This window comes from Alosa sapidissima, chromosome 11, assembly GCF_018492685.1.
Source record: "Alosa sapidissima isolate fAloSap1 chromosome 11, fAloSap1.pri, whole genome shotgun sequence".
Classification (NCBI taxonomy): Eukaryota; Metazoa; Chordata; class Actinopteri; order Clupeiformes; family Clupeidae; genus Alosa; species Alosa sapidissima.
This window is the reverse complement of record NC_055967.1, coordinates 10,608,605-10,633,647: the sequence shown is the minus strand read 5'-3', so window position 1 is coordinate 10,633,647 and position 25,043 is coordinate 10,608,605. Positions and strand designations below refer to the sequence as shown.

At 43.3% G+C, this 25,043-nt stretch overlaps 2 protein-coding genes and 1 long non-coding RNA gene across 6 annotated transcripts in view; all 3 read right to left on the bottom strand.

Moving 5' to 3' along the window:
• Window positions 1–13,646, bottom strand: part of LOC121723900 (Fanconi anemia group A protein) — a 29,060-nt gene extending 15,414 nt beyond the window's left edge. For 2 of the 4 annotated variants that reach the window (XM_042110102.1, XM_042110105.1), the window contains exons 1-21: window positions 13,365–13,645; window positions 13,144–13,260; window positions 12,835–12,950; window positions 12,347–12,455; window positions 12,016–12,152; window positions 11,454–11,549; window positions 11,274–11,341; window positions 6,478–6,581; window positions 5,840–5,950; window positions 5,339–5,411; window positions 4,949–5,061; window positions 4,740–4,816; window positions 3,995–4,136; window positions 3,483–3,616; window positions 2,580–2,690; window positions 2,171–2,266; window positions 1,041–1,100; window positions 768–856; window positions 614–674; window positions 436–485; window positions 222–298 (exon numbers count right to left, since the gene is read on the bottom strand). In XM_042110102.1, coding sequence (XP_041966036.1) covers window positions 222–298; window positions 436–485; window positions 614–674; window positions 768–856; window positions 1,041–1,100; window positions 2,171–2,266; window positions 2,580–2,690; window positions 3,483–3,616; window positions 3,995–4,136; window positions 4,740–4,816; window positions 4,949–5,061; window positions 5,339–5,411; window positions 5,840–5,950; window positions 6,478–6,581; window positions 11,274–11,341; window positions 11,454–11,549; window positions 12,016–12,152; window positions 12,347–12,455; window positions 12,835–12,950; window positions 13,144–13,207 — 1,888 coding nt within the window. In that variant the 5' untranslated portion in view covers window positions 13,208–13,260; window positions 13,365–13,645. Of the gene's footprint in view, window positions 1–221; window positions 299–435; window positions 486–613; window positions 675–767; window positions 857–1,040; window positions 1,101–2,170; window positions 2,267–2,579; window positions 2,691–3,482; window positions 3,617–3,994; window positions 4,137–4,739; window positions 4,817–4,948; window positions 5,062–5,338; window positions 5,412–5,839; window positions 5,951–6,477; window positions 6,582–11,273; window positions 11,342–11,453; window positions 11,550–12,015; window positions 12,153–12,346; window positions 12,456–12,834; window positions 12,951–13,143; window positions 13,261–13,364 lie in introns of all 4 variants that reach the window. The other 2 variants (XM_042110104.1, XM_042110103.1) reach the window with 2 other exon arrangements.
• Window positions 6,597–10,280, bottom strand: LOC121723902. The gene is made up of 3 exons (XR_006035076.1): window positions 10,212–10,280; window positions 8,553–8,564; window positions 6,597–6,622 (listed from the first exon to the last, which is right to left on the bottom strand). It is a non-coding gene; the product is annotated as an uncharacterized LOC121723902 (long non-coding RNA).
• Window positions 13,647–20,396: 6,750 nt separating the features above from the next.
• On the bottom strand, window positions 20,397–22,958 carry slc10a3 (solute carrier family 10 member 3). Its single transcript, XM_042111099.1, has one exon. It carries the CDS (start codon window positions 22,392–22,394, stop codon window positions 20,979–20,981), a length of 1,416 nt encoding a protein of 471 aa, XP_041967033.1. The 5' UTR covers window positions 22,395–22,958; the 3' UTR covers window positions 20,397–20,978.
• Window positions 22,959–25,043: the final 2,085 nt, after the last annotated feature.

Genomic DNA, 25,043 nt, shown 5'->3' with positions numbered 1-25,043 from the left:
TGGCAACTTCACTAATCTCAAAACAATATAACACAATCACAATATAAACATCAGATAGCTCAGAGCGGTTCTTTTAGTGGTTTCTGCCAAAGATATCGGGATGAACCAGTAACCTCCATGTGTAGTGCATGCCTCTGAATCACACTCAGAGCAAGCAGGAACCCACTATGGACACATAAATAAATGCACACACACACACACACACACACACACACACTCACCACATTGCTGCCTCTGGCTCTCACTATGGCAGGAGTCTGTGTATGATGAGTAGACAGCTGATGGGATCTTATCCGCCCTGGACAAAACACCGGAGCGACCCATATAAATGTACAATGGACAAATTAGCATAGGCCTACACCACACAAAGTGTAAAAGTGAGAGAAGGTGAGCATGCGTGTGTGTGTGTGTGTGTGTGTGTGTGTGTGTGTCTACCTCCGCAGAGCTTCAATAAAGTTCATCCTGGCATCTGCCTTGACGGGCAACTACACATAGATGATCACACAGGTATTCAATACAAAATGATGTCAATCATATCCTCAAAGCTACATAAAACACAGGCCTGATTATACTGAATAATAACGAGACATTTTTGAGTGACAGTGATACTGACCACTCGTGGAGTAAGGAGGGCGGGCAGGAAGCGAGACAGGAAGTAGGGCCTCCGGAAAATACTGAACGCACAAAAGAGCAGTGATACTGAATATCCTTTGTATGCAGTAAAGACACGCACATAATGTGAATACAGAGAAATACAGGGCAGCTACCTGGCCTCCATGACCATGGCAGAAATCTTCCCAGTGCTTTCAAACAGAGAGATGGCCTTCTCCACGTCCTGCTGGGCTTGATGCTGGGGCTGTGTGTTTGTAAGAAAAAACATTTTTTTTAAGGAAAAGACAGGTAAAATTCTTAAAACAATATAAGAGCCAAAAAAGAAGTTACCGGTACATAACGGATTAATTGGAAAACGCAAACTTTTTTACTTCAGCCGGTCACCTTTACTGTGCCGACTTTGACTTTTTTTTTTTGGGAGCTCTTACCTGAACAGTTGGAGCGGCTCCAGTCACATCCTCATAGAGACCCATCTCCTCCACTGACACCTGCACACAACATTTCACAAGTCTAACCACTACAGACCATTCCTCCAGTGTTCATACACAGACAGATGATCAGGCCAGTAAGTACTGACTGGGAACATGATGTGAATTTCAAAACATGGATGTCACATAGTTTTCAAATTTATGGGTTATCCATGCTTTACCCTATAGCATGCTTGTGTGTGTGTGTGTGTGTGTGTGTGTGTGTGTGTGTGTGTGCGCGTGCAAGAGAGTGGTAACAATCCTTCCCTTTTCTTCCAGCTTCTGTCTCATTTGGTAGAGGTTCCTATTTGCAAATGATACTAAATAAACGGAGAAACAGTCTTAGCCTAATCTATAACAGAAGCCTTGGTGAAAAAGTTGTGATTGAGCACACATGACTAGGGAATGAACGAGGTCAGTTTCCTTGGTTGAGCCAGGCTGATGTGCAGAGTTTGGCTTTTTTGACAAGGTATACCACCCTAGAATTAGAAAATATGTGATAGCATTACATTTGTGGTATCTTTTAGTGTTTTATCAGACGGTTTATGTCCATTGTAAGTCTATGAAGGAATATCTTACAGGTGAATGGGCTAAAACATATAACTAATAGATATCCCCACAAACTTCCACAGCTTATTATGTACATTAAGTCAATGTTTTTTGTATCACAATTTTCTGAAATTGTATGTATATGTAAATTATCCATTATCTAATGAAATATGCAATAATTTGCATACATTTTAAGTACAGAAACCTTAACACTGCATAAGGTCAAGTTCAAAATTCTTGTTTTTGTTTTCATTTTGGACATATTAGAGTGAATTGCGTATTTCACTAGATAATGCCTAATTTACATATGTATAGTAAAGTATAGTAGAAGTTTTGTGGGGATAAGTTAAGATTTGTAATATATCCCCTCATGAGCAAATAGACATAAACAGGGTGATAACACACAAAAAGCTACTACCAATGCAATGCTATCACTTATTTTCTAACTCTAGGGTGGAATACCTTGCCAAAAATCACTATGAGACTTATTCCCCTCAGATGGTACCTACCGACCCCTCTGGCTCAAGGACTACTGGGCTTACCTTCAGGTCAGCCAGTCTGGTTTTAGCAAGGGACACATACTCCTGCAGGAGAGCGCGGTGCTTGGCTGGAACATACGGGGGGTGTAGAATATGCACCTGGACAGGAAGAGAGCAGGGTAGTGAACACCTGGAAGAGAAGCGGCTCACCAGAATCTAACAAAGAACAGCCAAAAATAGACTTTTGTTTTTTTATGTCAATGTTACTCTGTGGAAATACATGTCTCACACATAGCTCACTGACAAGTCCCCAATGAAGTCACACAGCAAATGCAGCCAGGGCTCGAATAACTCAGAAGGTCAACTTAATTAAGATGCACTCTTCTGCAGTTATTTCAGGCTACATTATACACATGATAATAACCCTGTCTGGACTCAAAGGCCACTTAAAGGTCACAGGGTGGAAATGTACCTTCAAGTACTGTGGCGGGTCAAAGGGCACCAGGTCAGACAGGAACTTCAGCAGGAACACCAGCGATTTCTTGCTGTTGCCATGGTAACCACTGGCACCTCCAAAGGCCAGCTAAAAATAAACAAACAACTGCTATTGTGATGACTGTCAAGTTGAACCTGAGAGATAATATACATGTGTGTGTGTGTGTGTGTGTGTGTGTGTGGTGTTCCTGTTCTACACATGACAGCTGAGACACCCCTACTGCATCCCCAAACCATTTCAGAGTTCATTAAACAGTTAAGTCACTGACAGCAATTTTTCTGCCACATTGTTACCTGTGCTGACAAACGGATGAGAAGAAGTGGAGCAAAATCAACAGGGGAGCCATTTTTAAATAAAGCTCTCCATTCATTTACACCATGAACTGGACATGAACGCACGGCAGGACAGCCAATGAGCCAAGACAAGGGAGACTGAAGGTTTCCACATGAACAACACTCCGCAGAAATAAATTAATTAGTGATGTATAATTAAACAAAAAGGTCAAATCTGACACAAGACATTTTGGGACTGTTTGGGATATCACCGTGAGTGACTACACAGAAATGGTGCTTTAGGAAAATGGTGCTGACGTGTTCTATTAGTCATGTCTGATAAGACACTTAAATATGTGTTCACATATTTATCAAAAGTGTGGAAGGGTGTATCACCTCTCCCACAGGTCTACGCACTGCCCTGAATAGCCATTCTGACTGCTCTTACAGTACATGGAAATAGTCTAAGTACCCACAATGCACCCCATAAAAAGATATAACCCATTACCCAAGCATACTCCCATAATTATCAGGACAGCCCCAGTGTAATGGAGAGTGCATGCTGAATCAGGGGGCATGTTTTTCTCTCTCTCTCTTTCTCCCTCACCTTAAACCAGTCACTGTAGGAGGGGAACAATGCTGAGCCCTCTAGCGCCCCCTGGCGAGCCAGCAGGAAGGCGGTGATCATGCTCTCCAGGTCGTAGGCTTCAAATGCTAAACTCAGGAGTCTAGACAACATTTCTGCAAGAGACAAAGGCAGACATACATAATTACATGATCTGCTAATCTCTGTTTTGCACTAAGTGTTGTAATCAGGCATGATATCAGTGGCAAAGCAATGGGTATCAGAAAATGTTTATTCTCTTGGAGTTGACGTCAGCAGTCCATCAACACCAATTAATATGCTGGAAAGCAAACATGGCTGCTGCCTGACTTATGCCCACACATATAATGTTTGCATAATAATGGTAAACATGTGTGTATAAGTGAGTGAGTGTGTATGGCAAAGGTTATCATGTGGGATTGTGTGCCATTTCCATATTTGCTTAAAAGAGGTGACTTTGAAGTGTATTCTAGCTTTTGCATTTGGTGTGTGTGTGTGTATGTGCATGTGTTGACCTTTGAGGCATGGCTGTCCATCTGAGTGGTACACCAGCAAGGTGGACAAACAGGAAAGGACATGCTGCCAGTTGACCTCGTGAGTTTCCAGCACCTGCTGCAGATGAGAGAGCAGCTCCTCCATACTGAACAACACACACAGCTAACACATAGAACACACACACACACACACAAGTCAGATAGTCAAATTCCCACAGTACTTTGTTCCGTGTATGTGATTGAAGATAAAGAACATTTACCTATAGGACCATCATCGGCACACAGTATTCTTTCTCTGATCCCAGGACCAAGACATGAATTAGCATAAGAGGCATTTATCAGTATTTGGTGTGCACGCTGTAGCTCTGGATACCATTCAAGGAGGAAGTGGTTAACATGGGAAATGGCATGTGTGCCATGCTACTGTTCTCAATCTCTACAAGCATATGGTCTTAAAATGTCACTTGCGTAATGCAATTTATGCTCAAAAGGAAAAGAAAATACAGCTGTGTTTCTAACTGATGAACTAGTGCCTCATATTTCTTGCCTCACATAACTTCATTCCAGGTAAACAAACAATGCATGCTAATTCAATTTTTTCCAATGAACAACATACAGTTCCCATGAGACTTCTGTCACACAGCTGTGACAGTGGCCATGATAAACACCTGTATTCAGTATGATGAATGATGCTTGTTGACTCGGTTATGGCACATACTGTACATAATCACAAGAGGCTTATGTACACAAAGGAGACTAGGCCTACCTTACAAAACAGAGACGTCAAGAGGGGGTTGGTTTTGGCAAAGGTCCAGTTGTTCTGCATGGCAATTGCATCTGACACTGAAAATACCCATTTTGAACACAAAACTCATTTCCCCACGAATGAATATCGGAGATAACCGTTTGTTTCAGTCTAAATATATATAAAAAAATATTTGTGTGTGTGTGTGAGATATATGTCTGCCTGCTCACCTTTGAGTCGTGGGCAGTGGGTGAGTATGTGTGTGAGGGAGCGTGTGGAGAAACGACGCAGAGCCTGGCCGAGAACGGAGGCATGAGACACACAGGCCTCAAACACTCCCACCCTGTTTGATGCCATCAGAGAGCGTAAGGGAGGGAAAAAAAGAAAGAAGCGAGAGAGAGAGAGAGAGAGAGAGAAAAAAAAAGAGAAAAAGAGAGAGAGAGAGAAAAAAAAAGAGAAAAAGAGAGAGAGAGAGAGAGAGAGAGAGAGAGAGAGAGAGAGAGAGAGAGAGAGAGAGAGAGAGAGAGTGGAGGAGGAAAATAATTCACTTTACACCAACACAAGCTGCATGTCTGAGCCATGGGTGGCTGTGTCATCAGATTGTGCTTGGGTCAGCTCACCAGGCCATCGCTGCTGCCTTCCCCTCCTCCTGCTCCTGTGGGCCCTGGCTGGAGCTCAGCGAGTCCAGCAGCCCTGATTAAGAGAATTAAAATCCACCAATGAGTCTACAATAGCCCCGTCTGTTTCAATAGCCCCACCCTTCCTTTATTGTGGTCTGGACATTTGGTGCGTGGTTAAGAGCCGTCGCAAATGAGAGCCATTTGAGATCAAATCGAAGCTGGATGGATCAGCCAGTCCCCGTGGGCGACTGACCGGCCTGCCAGAAAGCTGCTAGGCCGTGGTCATCCCAGCTGAGAGTTTCCAGACTCTAATCCCCGCGAAAAACTGAGCCAAGATATAGTCTGACATCTCCGAGGCTATTCTAACAATAGAAGTGTGTCAAAAGGGCTAAAGTTGAGCCTAGGTTATATATCAACACAGCTGTGGCTAATGTAACAGACAACACGCTCTTGGTCAAAGCCTCAGTATGTGGAAGTCAAAATGAGACATCAGTCACTCACAGGAAAGCATGTTGTCCAGCACGGAGCAACAACGTTGAGGGAACCTTCTGGAAGATGAAGCAGTGTCCTGGGCTTCCTCAAAGCCACCCCGCACCAGAGCACACATGACAGCTGGAGCACAATGTTGAGAATATGTTTACATCTGTACATGAGACTGTTAAAAGAGTGCGTTCACACATCCAGTGGGTTATTTCTTTGAGATGCTGACAAAAGAAAAAATAAACTATCAAATGAATCTAGAGGCCTGTATTTTTTAATTCTGGTTGCGGTTGTAATAACATTCCAGAGAAATGTGATTGGCAACTTTAACAAACCTTGCTGAGGTAAGGTATAACAAAGTTTTAAGTTCTCAATGGGTGTGTTCTTATTGTTGCAGCGGCTTATGCCACCGGCCAACGTGCATTCTGTTAAGTGCAGTATGAATTGCTTTTAGTCAGCACTGTAAGTCGCTACATCAAAACAAACACACCCGATCTCAAGGGTTTTGAGTTCTCAGTCATCATCATCATTCAAATGATGAAAAGAAGAAAAAAATGGAATGGAATAGAATTGACAGGCTCATTGAAACACGGCTCATTGAAACATGGCTGGAATGTACAGTATGTTCATAATAGCCAGGTATGTGGTGGTACTCCTACTTGACAAGATCTTCTGCTTGGTCAGCTCCTCCTCCTCCTGGGATGGAAGTAACCCACACAGAGCCTGGAACTTCTTCACCAACCAGCTCCCAACATCATCATTACTGAGTACACACACACACACACACACACACACACACACACACTCTTTTAAAAATCTTTGGTGCAGTCAGTGAGCAGTTTGTTCTATATACAGCCATTCAGCACAGGTTTTTTGGAACTGTTGATTGCGTGGGGGCGACATCAAACAGTGTCGCAACTCTGTCTTTCTATTGCTCTGGCTATTACACCAGTCTGCGTTTTGTTGTTTCTTGAAAAGCAGGGGCGGACTAGCAATCTGGGCGTTCTGGAAAAGTCCAAAAAGGCTGTCCATCCAACAGCCTGGTTCGATATGTTTCATCAGCCAAGTAGCCTAGTCAGTGCCTAGCTCCAAATAAATGTTTCATCAGTAGCCCATGTCTATGCTATCAATTATCATTAAAAAACTAGCAACATTTGCCCAATCGCGTTTTCAATAGCAGGATGGGCACAAGGGACAATGGAAAGCCTAAAGTGTCACCAAGGTTGCCAACTTGATTGATTTTTTTGCATATTTTGCTAGTATAGAGTCTAAGGAACAATATTTTTTTTGTCTTCAAATTTTCACGATCCATTTTCACACTTAGATGACATCATCATTTATATAATGCATAATTAAGACTGGGACTACTATCACTTGGGGGTCAAATGTGAGAAAACACTGGTAAAGAGGGTATTTTGCCTAATTTTTGGGTGCTGATTCTGAATATCATATTTACTTAGCTGATTTTTTTGTTTTAAACCTGCTAATTAGCATTTGCGACCTAAAAATGGCCTCCATAGACAACACAGAATGGGTGAATAGGATAAAAAAATTTAACTCCTTGATATTCTTATGAAACTTTACTTTACATTATTTATGTAGAGACAATATTTTTTTGCATTACAAGTTTTCTGAAAATATATGTTTATGGATGTAATTTAACAATCTCATTAATTATGCACTAATTTGCATACATTTTAATTACAGACATCTGAATATTGGATAGTTAACATTGGATGTAGTCATGTTCAGGTTTGCCTTCAGAACTTTTTCTGGATTCAGAGCCTTAAAAGAATGACTTGTTCAAGTCCTAGGTTATGCCGATTTCAGTCGTCCCTTTATCTTAGAGACGGATGCAAGCCATGCCGGATTGGGGGAAGTTCTGTCACAGGAGAAGGATGGGCTGCAGTGACCAATAGCCTTTGCTAGCCGGAGCTTGCGGCCAAGTGAGAGGAACATGTCAAATTATAGTGCCATGAAACTCACTCCTTGCAGTCAAGTGGGCAATCACGGATAAAAATGGCAAGTATCTCCTGAGCAACAAGTTCACCGTGTACACTGACAACAACCCCATCCAATACCTGCAGTCAGCGAAACTGGGTGCTCTGCTCTGGAACATTGCTGGGTTTCTCAGCTTGCCCTCTTCATTACAACATCAAATATCGTCCTGTGACAGCTAATCGCAATGCCGATACCCTTTCTAGGCTTCCCACAAGCCCCACTAACACTTTGCGTCCCCCTGCCGCTTGCCATAGCCAACATGCAAGCCTCGAGTGCACCTCTCCAAGACTCTTGGATGACAGAATCTTGTATGGTGGACACCATCCCTGGTCGAACTAAAAGAGACCTGAAAGTCCTGCAAGGGACTGATCCCTGTATTTCCAGATACCTGTGGTTTTGGTGACAGGGACGACCACATACCCGTTAAGACAAGTGGAGTGAAGCAAGGGAAGTCCGCAGTTAATAAAGTAGTGTTCCCAGATACAGGAAGTGGATAGGACCTTGTACCGAGCGATCCAGGCTCCTCCTTCCAGGGATCCAGTGCTGCAGCTTTTACTGCCAAAGGTGTTGCGAGTCGAAGTGCTATCTAGCCCACACAACAACCACGGCCATCTGGGGGTGGACAGTACCACAGATTTGATATGACAGAGGTGCTACTGGCCCCAGATGTGGCACGAGGTGCAAATGTGGTGTTCTGAGTGTGAGCACTGTGTGGTTGCTAAAGCAAGATAACCCAAGCCAGAACCTTCTTCAGAAATGTGTTAGCCACTAAGCCTTTGTAGATAATCTCCATTGACTTTACTCTCTTGGATTGGGCTAGCACAGGACAAGAGAATGTGCTGGTAGTCACAAATGTTTTCTCAAAGTTTACCCAGGCCTTTCCCACCCCTGATCAGGGAGCTTCCACCGTAGCTAAGATTCTAACTGAGAGATGGTTCTATGTGTATGGCGTGCCAAGGAGAATCCACTCTGATCAGGGGCGCAGCTTTGAGGGGGAGCTGTTGAAGCACCTGTGTGACACCTACAGCATAACAAAGACTAGAACCACCACTTATCATCCAGAGGGGAACGGTCAATGTGAACGTTTCAACAGGACACTTCATGACTTGCTCAGGACCTTATCCCCTGTAAAGAAGTGTAAATGGCCCCAGTTGCTCCCTCAGCTCCTGTTCGCCTATAATACCACCGTGTACCAGTCCACACAGCACTCCCGATACGAGCTGATGTTCGGTCAGAAGTCACAGTTACCAGTCGACCACCTACTTGGAAATACTGGAGGTGACCACAGGGATAGTCCACCGACTGATTGGGTGGTGCAACATCAAGAGTACCTGACTTCTGTCTATACTAGAACTTCTAGTGCTAGGAGACACTTAAAAGAGGCTGCTGCATATCGTAGGCATGGTGGTCCTGACACTCTAGTCCTCTTTAAAGTGGTTGTATGCACATCCCACCTCGCTGAGGCCAGGTGCAGGACAAAAAAGGCTTATCAAGGAAAGAAGAGTACACTGCAATCTCCCACTAAACTAAATTTATTGAGTTAAAAACATAATGCGACGTTTTGACCTAGGTCGAAGCGTTGCGTTGTTTTTAACTCAATAAATTTAGTTCTTCTGGGAGATTGCAGTGTGCGGTCCTGACGCTGTACTCATATTACCATCTGGCACTCTAGTCTTTTTCTAGTGGGCAGTGGTAGTGTAGTGGTTAAAAAACACACACATTTGGCATGCCCTTGCAGTGATAGTCTACGATTAATGTGGAACATGGGCTATAACTAATCAAAGGAAGGGAAATGCACCTCCATTCACCAAAAGGACTGCCTGTGGTTGTGCTTTTACAAACATATTGGCACAAAACGTCATCACCTATGATGATGTCCATGTTCGGTAGCCTATATTCATGTATGCGAGTCAAGCAGTAGGCCTATAATGCATGGGATAATGTTGATGTGAGTCAGACCGAAGACGGGCCATGCTTTAGTATTTCTGTCCGTCTCTAACTACATCTACATTAAGATGGTGTGTTTAGCAACCAGAATTTTAAACATTTTCTTAGGGGGGGGGGGGGGGAGTGAAAGTCCGACCTGTTGATTTTAAGGGCAGGGCTAGGCCTGGGTGCAGTCATGTTCGCGATATATGCCATGCACACATCATCCATTTGGATGGTTCCAACGTTCCTGCCTCTCACAGACTATATATTTGCATGTTTGGCGGTAAGGGCACTTGAGTTTTTTTTTTTGGTCCTTTTGTAAAACAAACAGCTTGTTGCCTCATTATTGAATGACGAAGACAACTACCACATATTTGAGTCATTCCGTGTCAAATCAGATAAGGTTGTTGCTGCACCGTCTCAGATGTTCAAACCTTGTCTAGATCATCAATGGGTCTGAAACCAAGGCCTGTGAAATATTTCTGTGCAAATCTTCTGTCTTCTTATCTTTTTCAGACCTTGAAATTCCTTAAAAAGGAGTAAAATGCTATGCTGTATTTCACCTGAGGGGGCGCTAAAATCTATTGTTTATTGTAAATGTTCATTTTGGTGTTCCGAAAACACCTGTAACTACATGCACTTATTCTGTGAATGGGACTTGGAACAATATTGGTGCTTTACACACTAAATGTCCATATACTTAGCTATTTCCACATAGATTGTTATGGTCCTACTAGCTACCCCACATACCATTTCAGTTGCATGAAAACGACACAAAAATATAAACACGCCTTGTTTTATCCTTATTATTGTCATGGCCTTTTGTTTTAGAGACTTCACATTTTGGGACAACATTAACAAAGGATTATACTTCTAGAGAAAACCCTGAATGTTTTTTCTGAAACTAGGGACTTTTATAAAACCATGAGACTGTGGTACAAACTATTTTAATGATTGAATCTTACTAAGAACATGTTTGTCTTCCATTCTGCAAAGTTTGGTAAGGCTAGGAATAATACTTTTAAGATATAAATGTCCAAACATGGCCATTTATTGATAGACCCCCATTTACCATAATGATATATGACATCCCTGTTGGTTTAGGCTACTAATATGAATGAATGTAGGAGGCGAAATATTAATCGATAATATTTGTAAAATCTGACTGACCATTTTGAATGTGATACAAAAAATATTATTATACAGTGCATAATAATATTGAGAGATTGTATCCTGATAGACAGCTAATGTGTGTGCGTGCGTGAATGGTAGTGGGCCTATCTGGAAGAAAGCCCTGGGCCTTTTTTAGTCCCAGTCCGTCCCTGCTGAAATGTAAATCTTTTTTTTGATATAGAAATTGAATATGAATAAAACTAATGCATAAAACATTACTGCCAATGTACTTAACATTTCTGCATAGCTTTAGACCAAACTCTCATTTTTGTGTTCATTGCTGTAGATTATATTTACTGTGATCTGAAAATGGCCTCAGGTAAACAAGGGGGTGTGACATGCCAAAACTAACCTTTCAAAGAGGTCTTCCAGGGCAAGAATGTTTTCAGCATGTAAATGGTAGATAACCTCAAGCTTAGGCTGTGGATGAGAAATAGATACATTAACCACTTAACTAAATGTAAATGTGTTTCTCTGCTTATTACAACAGCCTTCTAGAAAGGAGGAAATGTACACACATGCACACACACACCTGTGCTTTCCAATATTCCTGCCATAAAAGCCTGGGACTGAAGGTTCCAAGTGAGAGGAGCTCTCTTGTAGACTGAAGCAACACACAGAGCTGGGCCTAAGAAAAACATTTACCACAGCAAACAGCCATATGAGCAACCTCACAACTCATTCAGTCATATCAAAATACATACAAATGCCTCACGGGCACGAGCATAGTCCATATTCTACAACCTTAGCATGTGACGCATTTCGGTTCATTACAACTGACATGGCTTGCATTGTCAACTGAACAGGTCTGTCCATACTGACAACAAGAAAATAGCAAGAAACTATTTGAATGACTGACTAACGATAAGGAATGAGTCTTTCATGTTTTAATGTGTACATTTTTTGGATTCCAAATGATTGTGTGTGAATGATAGAAACCAATCACAATCATTGTTATAATGTGCAGTATGGATATTGCTATTCTCATGAGCTGAAACAATTATGTTAAACTATCGTTATGGATAGTTATTGTTGGCAGTAAACTGACAGGTCTCAAGATGAGACAAGAAGAAGGAAAATAGAGTGGCAGGTACCCTTTGTGCTGAGGTCAGGAGTACATGATCTTCATCTCTCTCTGTGGTCAGCTCCAGCACTCTCTCCAGCACCACCTTGACTGAGAGAACACCCACAGGGACCCCCAGCTCCTGTGACTGCCTCTTCAGCTCACTCACTGTGTGCACGCAGGCACGCACACACGAATACATATAGCTCCGTCAGCAGTACACAACCAACATACATCATGAAATGCCTGTAGTCACAGCTGACTTGACTCCAAAGCTGGAGTGTGTTGGGAGGCTACAAAATTAAGTGTGACATGAGAGATGTGGGCTGATTTGTGCTTGTGCGCATAAGATGAAAACGTACAGAGGAAAGAAGCTCCAGTCTTCTGAACAGGGTCAGGGCGGTGATCAAATGCATCTCTTTCTCCTGAATCCCAGTAATGATCTACTTTCCCAAACTTGGGACTGTGTTGCTACATTAAACACACACACACACACACACACACACACATATTAAAATTGGTTCAAAAACACACCCAAGTGACCACCATAGTTCAAAGAAAAATATGCAGGATTCTAAAACAATCAGCTATTGGTCTAATCAAATGTGGGACATTTAATGACGTGGGACAATTCATACGAATCAGGACTTCTGCCTGCAGTACATTGTTGATAATAACCATGCTAAACTAGTAACACTCATTGACTGCACACATCCAATAAAACACATGGGCATCATGTTGTCTCTGGAATGGGTTGATATTTATTAATATGGATGGCACTGTCAGGCCGAATTAGTGAACCGCTAAAGGCTACAGGCCGTCAGGCCGCCTCCTTCTCTACCGGACATACCCCCACTTCTAGAAGCAGATCGGACAGGTTCTGGTTGCTGTTGAGCAGCTGAATAGCAGCCTCCTGCAGCTCCTCTCCGGACAGATGCTCTCTCGGCCTCTTCCCAGCGCGGCTAGCTGCAAACCACAGGACGTGAACACTCACTACCAACATGTGAACTTCACCTGATGTGAAATCGTTATATTCATCATTTTGTACTGACAGACCCGAGTCTGGGATTAACATTAGTCAAGATATAATTTCCTACTCAGGAAGGATGTGAAATGACAGTGACCGGTGTTCTTTCTAAGGCAACAAAGTGCAGCTTACCAAGAAGAGATGACAGCGACGTTTTCTGCGATGGTGCCAACACACTTGACGCCTCCAAAGACATTCTGCATTAGCGTGCTAGCTTACTTGTCTCGTGACAACCATAGCCAGGATTACCTTTATGTAGCAAGTCTAAAATTATACACAGTAGGCCTACACAACAGTGTCGTATGAAACAGTTTTTAGCTAATTGCCTTATTTAGCCGTCATTGCTGACTTACCTAACTTAGCTAGCTGCTGTGGGGGTAGGCCTACCGTTTCAGGAACTTGGCTTTTAATCAGAGAAGATCAAAATTAGTTGCTGATGTGTCTCGGTCCACTGGGAAAACTGTGAAATCTCTATCGATAGACAGCACATGGCCACCGATTAATTTCGCTTCATTTTAAATAACTTTAAACAGTCAATCCATCACAAATATCTCCTTCAAAGCCATGTTGTTTATTCGATGGACAGCATGTAATTACTTCTAACATAGGCTACTTCCTATTACGTTCGACGCGCGGTTTAGTTTAAAAACTTTCATTGGTTGAAAGGCTCTCAGGCAGCCAATCCACAGGTTGTATCGGTCCACATCCGTCAGACGTCAGAAGAACCAACGAGATGAAGCTTAGTCACCGGTCCCCACTATTTTGGAATAATATAATATAATATAATATAATATAATATAATATAATATAATATAATATACTAGATGTACCGATGTAGATGTAGCGCTACAAAATATCACCGCCAAGGGGGGTGATGGGGTGTGTGTGTTTATGTGTGTGCGTGCATGTGCTTGCGTGTGAGTGTGTGCGTGCCTGTGTATATGCGTGCGTGAGCATACATGTGTGCTTGTGCTTGTGTGTGTGTGTGTGTGTGTGTGTGCGCATGTGTGTGTGTGTGTGTGCGTGTAGCTGATATGACCCCCATGAACGGGGGTGTCATAATGATACACTTTAAATTCCGTGCAGTTTTGAACCTGTCAGCCACAGATACCTGCGATTGCAATGCCTCTTTTTTGCTTTTTCATTTTTAACTAGGTGCCGCTACATGAGTGGATATAGGATGGTTTGACATGCCCCCATGGCTCCTGGAGGCCAACATACAAAAAAATGGTCATCCTAGGCCCTACGGTTCTCGATATATTCACAGAAAACTGTGTCTGCCCTACCCTCCTTTCGGGGATCAAGTCCGGTGGGGGGGTCCTCCCTGTGCGGCGGTCATAATAAAGGCTGTATACACAACATGCATACATGACACACACATACACACACACACACACACACACACACACACACACACACACACTGTACTATCTCTTACACACCACTTTGCATCACCTATGTCTCTCTCCCCAACACACCATCACCAACCACTCCTCTTCCTACCCCTCCTCCACCACCTCACTTTTTGATCTTATTGCAGAGTGGTAAGTGGGCTGTCCTAAGCGGTGATATAACACACATGACAGCAAAAGATGAAACTGTCGTGTGTTGTTGCTGCTGCTGTACTTGTTCTTGCGCTCTGCTCCCAGGGACAAAGTCAGCGTAAGTTTTTCAGATTGCGTCATTATTATTTTTTTCTCTAAAAATACATTGAGATGCATTGTGTTTTGAGATTGAGATTGATATTTACTGTAAGCGAGTGGGAGAGAGAGGGAGGGTGGGATTGGGAAATGACTGCAGGCCGGATTCACCCGGGTCCCAGTGGGCGCTTGCACCCGAATGTAATATGGACATTGCAGCTTGTGGTTTTTGATTATTTTCTCTTTCAGACGCCAATGGCCCAAATAAATGCTGTTTTGGTTATTACAGCAAGCAGATTCCACCTAGAGTCATAATAAAGTATAAAACCACCAGCCCCATCTGCCCCAAACAGGCGGTTCTGTGAGTATTTCTCCCTTTGCTAAGAGCAATTCCCACTTAAATTTCTTTACATCTTTGTTGAGGTTGGTTTCACCCTTATATTCTTTTTCTTAAAGGCTCATCACAAAGAAGGGCAGAGAGCTGTGTGCCGACCCAAATGCCAAGCAGGTCCGGGCCATTATGAAAAAACTGTACTTTTAGACCAGCGCCAGTTTTCATTAATGCATCGCTGAGGCCCTTTAGCACAATCTTCCTGCTATGCACTACTCTTCTTCTTCTACAGAATGTAACAACCTAACAACCTGTAATTCAGTTGCTTTGTTTTGAATAAAAAAAATATTCTGTAATGTTGAACTCTGAATTGTCATCAGTGTTCTAAGAATTCTAGAAAATTCTAGAATTTTTTTTAGAATTTTGACCAGATTATAACTAGATGTAGGCTACCTCTCATCTAATTATATCTAGTCAATCCCTCAAAGTATTTTGTTACAAACAACATTAGATTTGTTCCAATCCTAAAAAATACAAATTACAAAATATGCTAAAGTAATTAAATAAGTATAAGTATAATACTCTTTTGATCCTGTGAGGGAAATTTGGTCTCTGTATTTATCCCAATCCGTGAATTATTGAAACACACTCAGCACACAGTGAACACACAGTGAGGTGAAGCACACACTAATCCCGGCGCAGTGAGCTGCCTGCTACAACAGCGGCACTCGGGGAGCAGTGAGGGGTTAGGTGCCTTGCTCAAGGGCACTTCAGCCGTTCCCACTGGTTGGGGCTCGAACCGGCAACCCTCAGGTTACAGGTCCGGAGTGCTAACAGGGCCATGGCTGCCCCAATACGTGTCTGATTACCCCCCATACACACACTCACAAGCGAACATACACACACAGACATATAAAACACACAGACATGCAGGCAAGCAGACACACGCACCCCCCCACCCCCCACCAAGTTAATTATGTATATTGAGACACCTTACAGGATGTTATTCTGTTTGTCCCCCATGTTGTCAGTCATTTATGTAGGCAATAGGCATGCATTTATAGCACAAAAAAGGAAATGCAGTTCAGTTTAAAAAGAGGCCAACCTGTTAAATTTGTCGTTCTACATACATTGGTTGCGGAAATAGTGGTGGGTATGCTATGTCAGTGGTTCTCAACTGATCTGGCTTTGGGACCCACAATTTCCCATGTTCATAAATTCGCATATATATATAGACCCATATATATTTTTTAGTGTTCAAGCCAATGGATATGGTGAGCTACATGGTAGCAAAGTGCCTGCGAATAAAGTTCATCAGAATAAAGGTCCAATATTAGATCTGATAAGGTAGCATTTTAAATTTGGCGATTCTTTTATTTATTTTTAACCATAAGCTCTGCGACCCTCGAGAACGGTTCCGTGACCCACTTTTGGGTCCCGACCCACCAGTTAAGAAACACTGTGCTATGTTACAGTTGATTCCACTGTTGCGAAGCCTGCTTCTTATCAATTCAATTACCGATATGGGATGCTGTTTACATTTTTTTACCAGATCTACTTCATAGGAGCCCCAATGTACAGAATTAATAGCCCTCTGCCAGCCAATCAGAAAAATAGTATTTCTTGTCTCTTGGGGATATGTTTTCAATAATATGCCTTGTAGTTTCTTTTTAAAAAGTTGGTATACCATGATTATTGTGTGGGTATTTTTGTATTTTCAAATTACTAATTACTTGTTGTAACATTTTATGAGCTAGTATTTGTAGTCTGTAACAAAATAGTTTTTGATGTATTTGTGCCTTCCTCTGGGGTAATGGGGTGTGTGTGTGTGTTTATGTGTGTATGTGCGTATGCCTGCTTACCTGCATGTGTGTTTTTATGTGTGTGTTTATGTGTGTGTGTGTGTGCGTGCCGGTGTGTGTGCATGTGAGTGTGTGCGTGCGTATGCCTGCATGTCTACTGTGTATGTGTGTGCATGCGTGCATGTGAGTGAGTGTGTGCATACCTGTGTGTGTGTGTGTGTGTGTGTGTGTGTGTGTGTGACGGATCAAAACGAAAAACAATGGTTCCGTGTCATCCTTGTGGGGCTACACATGCCCACCAAGTTTTGTGCACTGGAATCATTGACACAAAATTACTGAAGAAAAAAAAACTCATGACTAAACCTATATGACCGCGGTCATAATAGTACAACATACAATATAATATAAAACGGCCGACACCACAATTAAATTAAAATACTTAATAAAATATAAGATATGAAATGCATTCTTCTTCATAGTCCTCCTATCAATAAAACCATTTTATTCTCTGTAGACTATCCTACAAAGTTCCTGTTTCGTGAAAAGGAAGCATTCCAGCACATTCAATTGAACATCTGATGAAGTGTTTAGCGTTTAGTGTCAGTGCAAAGGTTTCAACCGTTCATTTTGGTTCAATGAATTACTTCAGATAGATTTTAAGGGTGTGTAGTGGGGAGGGTGTTAATCTCATTTTCAGCGCCTACTTTAAGAACCACTAACCATTCTGTTGTCACTGCGATTCATGCACCTCATTGTGCCTAACCAACCTAATTTATCAATTTAATGCCTGAATTAATGGGTGGCAATTTTGAGCAGTTTAATGTTTATGTTTAACCCTCTTTTGTGATTGGCACTAGAACCCTTCAGCATATATTTGCCGTCAAAGCTGCCCTGCTGATGCATAGCCTAAAAAGACGCCAGTGCTAGACTTCCGTAGTCTAGGTTTGAAAAATATTGAGCGTTGAGACAGGAGAGAGACAAGCAGATCAATTCGTATCAACATGGCCAGTAATGTTGCATGGCAAATGGTGCAAGCATCTCCCTCGGCGCCGTCTGCCTCCCAGCTCAATGGCTTGCCAAGTGCTGCCTCTGGTATGGATGTGGGTCTGAGCTGTTTCCGAGGAGGCCTTTCTCTGGTCATCTCTAGTATTACACACATAATCGATCCACTCAAGGTAAACACTACTTGCCAGTCCATTAGAGACATGCTGTTACCATGATGATACCTATTTCTAGTAAACGATCAAAAATTGATTTTGTAGGATCAATGTATACAAACATACTGCACATTAGTGTGTCTAAGTGTGTGTGTGTTGCTGTAAAAGATTATGAATAGGTGGGGCTACAACCGCACCTCGGCAGGAGGTATGAAAACACCCTTCCTAAGCGTTGCCCAATGTTGTATTTGAGTGCAATATCAGAGCTATGAAGGGGCGATTGTTCCCACATGCACTCCCACGCTTCTCCCTCTTGTCGTGGTGTTCTTGGGAAGCCTGGCACTGCAGCAGGGAGGATGGGCTTCTGATAGGTGAAAAGATCCCATTAAAATTTAATCGACGCTGTCTCATGAATGTTTAAGCACTTTCGCTATTGTGCCATGAAACCTCTGCGCACACAGCAAGAACCAAATGCTGCAGACACAACATAGAGGGCAGGGGGATCACCCGTCAGCCCGTCAACTGCAGCTGACACCAATACCGTTGGCACACCATCTCGACCGTTCCTCTAAATGGATGTGGCACTGCCCAGGCAGTGGAGAGACTCACCTGCCATTGAATCAAATTGACCATTTTTTGTATTTTGAACCTGGTTGTCCTGGTCCTGCACTAAAAAAACTTGATTTGCTTGGATTCCCAGCACTTGTTAAAGAAAGAGTGAGCAATGTACTGTACACACGCACACACATGAGAACATGATATAGATGTCATGCACACACACACATTTATATTCTTTCACATTCTCTTGTGCTGGTGCTACATCCAGTAGTCTGACAGTGTCTTATGAGTTACACTCTAGCAATCTGAGTGTGTATATTTAGTCTGGGTTTGAGAAGAGGTGAGAGGGGGAAAGGAGACCATTATGAAAGTCTAAATAAGCTTTAGTTGACACAAAGGCTAAAATAATGTAGTATAATTCTATAAGAGAAAGGAGTCAGATGGGACAATATGCTGACTTTTGTGTGTTAGCGCATATTTTTCATACTGCGAGTAGAATGCAAAGGTAATCAGTGTAAGTGAAGTTCAATGGATGATGTGCAAAATGTGTATTTACACATGTAAAGGTAACTGAGAGGAGAGCTGATGTCAACAGCCAGGAGAAATCAGGTTAAGTTACCGTGGCAGCCGGGAGAGAAGTCAGATACTTCCCCCCTTCACCAGCAGTGGAGGTTACTAGAGGTTATCCTCTCATACAGACGTAATCAAAGTAAATAAAATTGAAATGTATTTTTTAGACTACAACAGGCATTTGGTAGGCATACCATTGTGTTTCTTAAATCAGGATTCCCCTCTTTTTAGGTGAGAGAGGAAACCAACAGGACCTCTGCCTCCCCCTATCAAGTGTCTTACAGAGTTTCAGCTCGAGTGTACAGACATCAGCCATCAAAATATCAGAGTAACTCGTGATGAAAAATAATCAAGCCACGTAGGAGTCTTAAGAGACGATACAAGAGCATCCATATAGGGATATATAGCATTGGTATACTGTGCTTGCTGTTAGTGTGTTAGCTTGTTTGGCCACAATCAACTTTGATCATACTTGTTTTAGCTAGCTTTTGTAAAAAAGAGTAGAGGCCTGACTAAAAGATCATTACAGACTTAATGGGCCTGTTTCCTACAGAGTCACTCAAAGACTTATGTTGACAAAGCCTCTTTAAACCAAATAATTAAGCACAGCCTGTAAACCCTGTGCTACATTCCAGTGGGTCCGGTCAGGCCCCTTATGTCAACGCACTTTGAGCAAACAAAGCTACAACTACAAATGCACAACAGATGTGATCAGAAAACAGCTGTGTATGTGGAGGAGAGGGGGTAGCGGGGGACAGGACTCATCCACCAAAAATCAGCACCATTCTGTGAAATCGAAAGCATTCTTCAGTGCTGCACTCCAAACTGACATGTAGACCACAGAATTTCCCCCACTCGCTTTATGACTCAGTTACACATACAGCATATCACACCCACACACACTCGCCTCGGTCACATGCAGTCTCTTCCTGTACTGGACTTCGACCTCTGTATTTCTGCCTTTTGCTTAGTTACAAACAAGCACAGGCTGAGTAGGTTAGCCTCTTCCCCATAAAGACTGATAAGTGAAGAAATAAGTGTGGGGCCATGTTGCCATGTTAAGCAACAGCCCCTCTCTAGCCTCACAGGAGACGCCGATAAAGAGCTTAGAATTCACACTGACTCAACAACACCACATGTGCACACAATGATGCAAATAGCAGCACAGAGCAGGACACGCATTCAACACAAAACAGGATCCTTTGAATAACAAAATGAAGCCAAATACATACTTCCAAAAATCACACTCACACTATACAACCAAAGTCCTCTTTGACTTATGAGAGCTTTGTTTCTAGATGCACCACTGAAAAAAACGTAATTAGTGTGCTTTTGGCAAAATGCTTTTTATTTATACTTCCTCTTTTGCATTATTCAAGTACATGGATTCTCAGATACCCTCCTTTGAATCCAGAGGAACAATCAGCAGGAACACCTTTTTTTGACACCATATAGAACCTTACACCGCATACAATTTCCACCTCAAGAAAACACAGTCGCAGTCTCATTCCGACAACACAGACCATTTGTAAACATGATACATGGCAATCATTTCAATTACAAAAACAACCAAACCAAAAAATCTCATAGAAAAATATCAATCTTTTCATAAGTATCTCTCTCTGTTATTTACATGATTTTTTAATTTTTACTTTTATAGGAAAAGTATAAGAAACAAATGCAACCGAAACGGGGGGCCAGGGTGGGAAAAAAAGGCCTTTGGTTTCAAGACAAAAACAAAAGAGATCACAGTCAATTCACAGGCACTGTTCCCTGTGAGCAGTGTGGCTTCATTGTACGTACATTTCTTGCTCAGACCTGTTGTAAAATGCTTCCGATGGCGGCTCTCCAGGTCGATAGAATACTCTGGGTGTGTCCAAGGGGCGCCGAGTGTTTTGGGTAGCTACAATCAGGCGTCGGTCTGGGCGAGGCTGGTAGGGGCTGAGCAGAGGCGCCGGTAGGCCATGTGTGCCAGGACAGTGAGCAGCATCTCCGAGGTGCTGCTGAGGGCCACAATGAAGGGAGCTTGGGAGGCGTAGTCGGCCTCAGCCCTGCGGAAGGACAGCTGCATGACCGCCAGGGCCAGCAGGCTGTTCTGCACGCCCACCTCAATGCCCACCGTCTTCCTCTGAGCCAGCGGAAGCCCGGCGCCGCGTGCCATGCACAGCCCGAGTGCCAGGCCGAAGAGTGGCACAGTCACGCCCGCCGCCACGATCTGCGGCCGCACGTGCGCCAGGATGGAGGCACCCATCTGGTAGGCCATGAAGATGCCACCCACGATGAGGACGAAGCTGAAGGGCCGGATGAGGGTGAGCAGCACGCGGGTGAGGGCCGGCAGACGCAGCTTCACCAGCATGCCCAGGGAGATGGGGATGGCAATGAACAGGAGCGTGCCCAGGATCTTGACGAAGGGTACATGCAGGGCGGCATGGACACCCAGCAGATGCCCGTACAGCGCTGATGACAGAGGCATGGCTGCTGCTGCCACTACCGTGGACACCAGCGTCATTGAAATGGCGAGGGTCACGTCTCCACCCAGCAGCAAGCTGTAAAGGTAGCCTCCACCACCGCCTGGAGCTGAGCAGGTGATGACCAGGCCCAGGGCCAGTGGCTTGGGAAGGGAAACCAGCCTGGACAAGCTGTACGCATAGAGAGGCATGACCAAAAACTGGCCCACTACACCAAGCAGCAGTGGCACAGGCCTCTTCAGCAACCCTCGTAACACGTCAACCTCCACTTTGCACCCAAAAGCACACTTGTTGATGAATATAAGCGGCAGCAGGGCGAAAAGCACAGGATTCTCTGAGAAATGGGACAACCCACCCGACTGTATGAGCCGGGTGGCGGGGTCATCGTCTCCAGGCGCCACTCTGATGGAATAGTCCGACCGCTCTTCGATGAGAACAGGGTTTGAGTTCTGGTCCAGGTCTATTAGCTGGATGAGCAGCGGAGCCCGGCCTGCTAGACCTGAGCGAATGCTGATAATGTAACTCCTCACAGGTCCCGTGTGTCCGCTATCAGTAACGTTCAAAATGGAAAGCACATCTGGGTCCAAAGAGCGCACTCGGACTGTTTGCCTCCAGCTTTCCCGGCCCTTCCTACTCGCCGCACTCCCGTACTTACTTGATAGAACAATCACGCCTTTCGTGTTCTCGGGGAACTCGAATTCTTGAGATGTCCCATCTCCAATATTCAGATACCTTCTGTTGCTGTCGGCCGTCACGTTCTCGTCGATGTTGCTGTTTGCCGTGGACCTGTCTGCCGTTGTATGGTCCGCTCCCCCAGTTACGAAGAAGAGACAACAGAATGCTAATAGCATCCTCATCGTTTTGACGGACAGGGGGCAGAGGGGCGCTACACAACGCGTCCCCTATCTGCCGTGTCCCTGGTCCGTCTAGAGCCGTCTTTCGTTCACCGTACACCGAAAAAACTTATCCAGTCCGGGAATACAATCAGTACGTCGGCAGCCGCGCCCGGTAAATTCCGTCTGGAACCCATTTGACTGTGCTCGCTTTCTCTCGCTCTACCGGAACTTAGACATTACCCCGCCCCGTGCAGCTCAAATGGCTCAATTCCCCACGGATATGAAATGTCATACTTGTGTCGTATTGACCTAGCTCACATTTCTCCTTCCGTAAAACAGAAAAAAAATGTCTACCGTCCAAAAGCCGACGTTGTGCGTGCGTGCTCCTTTTTTGTCTGTTTGATTGCAGCTGTCATTCCCCCTGCCTACCAGCTTCTATCTTTTTCCATTCACTTGCTGAGCCCCGGCTAATCCAATCAGAGCAGCCCAAACCGTTAACTCTCTGGGCGCCTTCCTGAAGAAACGCCAACGTCATACGAGAAATCACATACAGGGGGTGTTCTCCCCGGCTCCCCTGGATAGCCTACATTGTGTTGTGTGGGGGATGTAGGCTATGCAATTATGCACACAAAAGCGGCTCTAACTTTAGATGGGCTGAAGATGCTGTCGATGCCGCAGTGCAATTCATTGGCGTTATGAAATGGTTTAATCATTTACGTAACGCAATGGGACCGAAATATTTAGCCTTGCTTTATATTAAAAATAAATAAAGTCACTAACCTACCCTGCAACCCCGACTATCCCAAATAAACAAAGGACAATGGTCTTGAGGTGGATCCACTGGTAATTGTAGCCTAGGCTACTTCATTTGAGTGTGCCTATCCAATGGGGTGGGGGCAAAAGGGCGATTTCATGTTTTTTTTTAACATGTCACGACTCTTTGAAATTAATTTCCCGTGTTGATGCATTTGGTGGTGAGAATGATAGGCTAGATAATGACATTCACATAGTTAAATATAGCTATCTCCATAGTTTGCCATATAAAACTCTTCAAATCTGACCTAGTAGGCTCAAAATCTGCCCATGAGCTCAATGAATAATTTAGATGTTGACTACAGGCCCACATTTTAATGGTGTCCAGTTCAGATCTTGCATGTACAGTTTTCGAGTAGGTAGGCTACTAAACATGAGAGTGAAACCTTACACACCTATTTGCAACGGAAAAGTAAATAGCAACCCCCCCCCAACTCCAGACATTTTAACAGCCATCAACAAAACAGGCTGGTAGTGCAATTGTTGCATCCTGATTTGAGAAATCAACAAAAAGTTGAAACAAAGGTGATCAATCAGGTTTTGCCTGTTGAAGCATCAGGCAATCCAACATAAATAGCAAATGGCCTAACCTGCAGCTTGAGCACAATGCCTAACAGCCAGGCTCATTGGTATGGCAGTCAGCACACATACTCAACTGTAGTGACTGCACTCCATCACAGGCAAAAATAGTTTTTAAGATTTAAATAATAAATGTAAATTATATTTATTATTTAAATCTTATATTTATTATAGATTTAAATAATAAAAGTTAAAAGCAAAATTTGGCTACTATATTTGGACTTATTTTCCTATAATAATCATGGAATGTTATAAGATAGAATAACACGAATATGGGAAGAACAAGGCTGTAATAGGCTACTATAGACACTATTGTAAAAAATAAAATTAGATTAGATTAGATTCAACTTTATTGTCATTGTGCAGAGTACAAGTACAGAAAGAACGAAATGAAGTTAGTGGAATCAGTTGTGCAAAAAAGTAGAAAAGTGCAATGTGAACAGACAGGTACTGCAGTGTAAATAGTGTGGACAGTGGCATGGTTCACAGTAGGTATTTGTGCAGTGTATTAACAATACACTATAAGAGCAAAATAAATATGGATATGCAGTATGGACAATATAGACAGATATGTGCAGTGTATTAACAGTAACCTTATAATAAAAAAGTGTATGTGCAGTATTAACAGTATAGACAGATATACTGTTGATTATGGAGTATAGTCTACAGTATGATGGCATTAACATTATAAGAGCAGTAGAATATTGGTACATAAGTGTAGTTACAGTATGTACATTTTGTAATATAAATAGAATGCTATGTGTGGGATAGGGTAGTATAAAATATGTTTAAACATATCACTCCATCTGTTCACTCTATGGCTATGGCCTTGGTTTGCAATGTTTAACCCTTGTTAAAGAGTCCCCAGTGCTAATGCTGTGTCACAGAGAAGACGCGCTGGCCTACTTCAAATCATGACTCACAAGTTTCAGGATGTGGTTCCGAGAAAGACAAAAGAGGTTGTCTCGCTGTGGCGCTCTGAACCTGACAACCTGCTGATGTGAAGAGCTCTTGTGACATTAGCAGGAGTGACAGCTGCGGAGAGTGGCAAGGCAAAAGCCGTGCCTCACCACTGCAGCTGGGGGAAACCAGCTCGTACCTGACACAGGAAAAACAAAACTGCCCCGAGTCAATTCGTTCCCAAGCTGCAATGCTCTTTGTGATGAGCAGATTCACATCCCTTCCTAATGCAGATTACATTAGCCTAATAGGCATTGACAGGTGTCACAGCAATATTACAGACAATGTAAGAGAGCAAGATCAACTGTGTTAACAGTT

Bases quoted from the DNA above. Each gene is read 5' to 3' on its own strand.
- slc10a3 (XM_042111099.1), bottom strand. From the start codon at position 22,394: ATGAGGATGCTATTAGCATTCTGTTGTCTCTTCTTCGTAACTGGGGGA.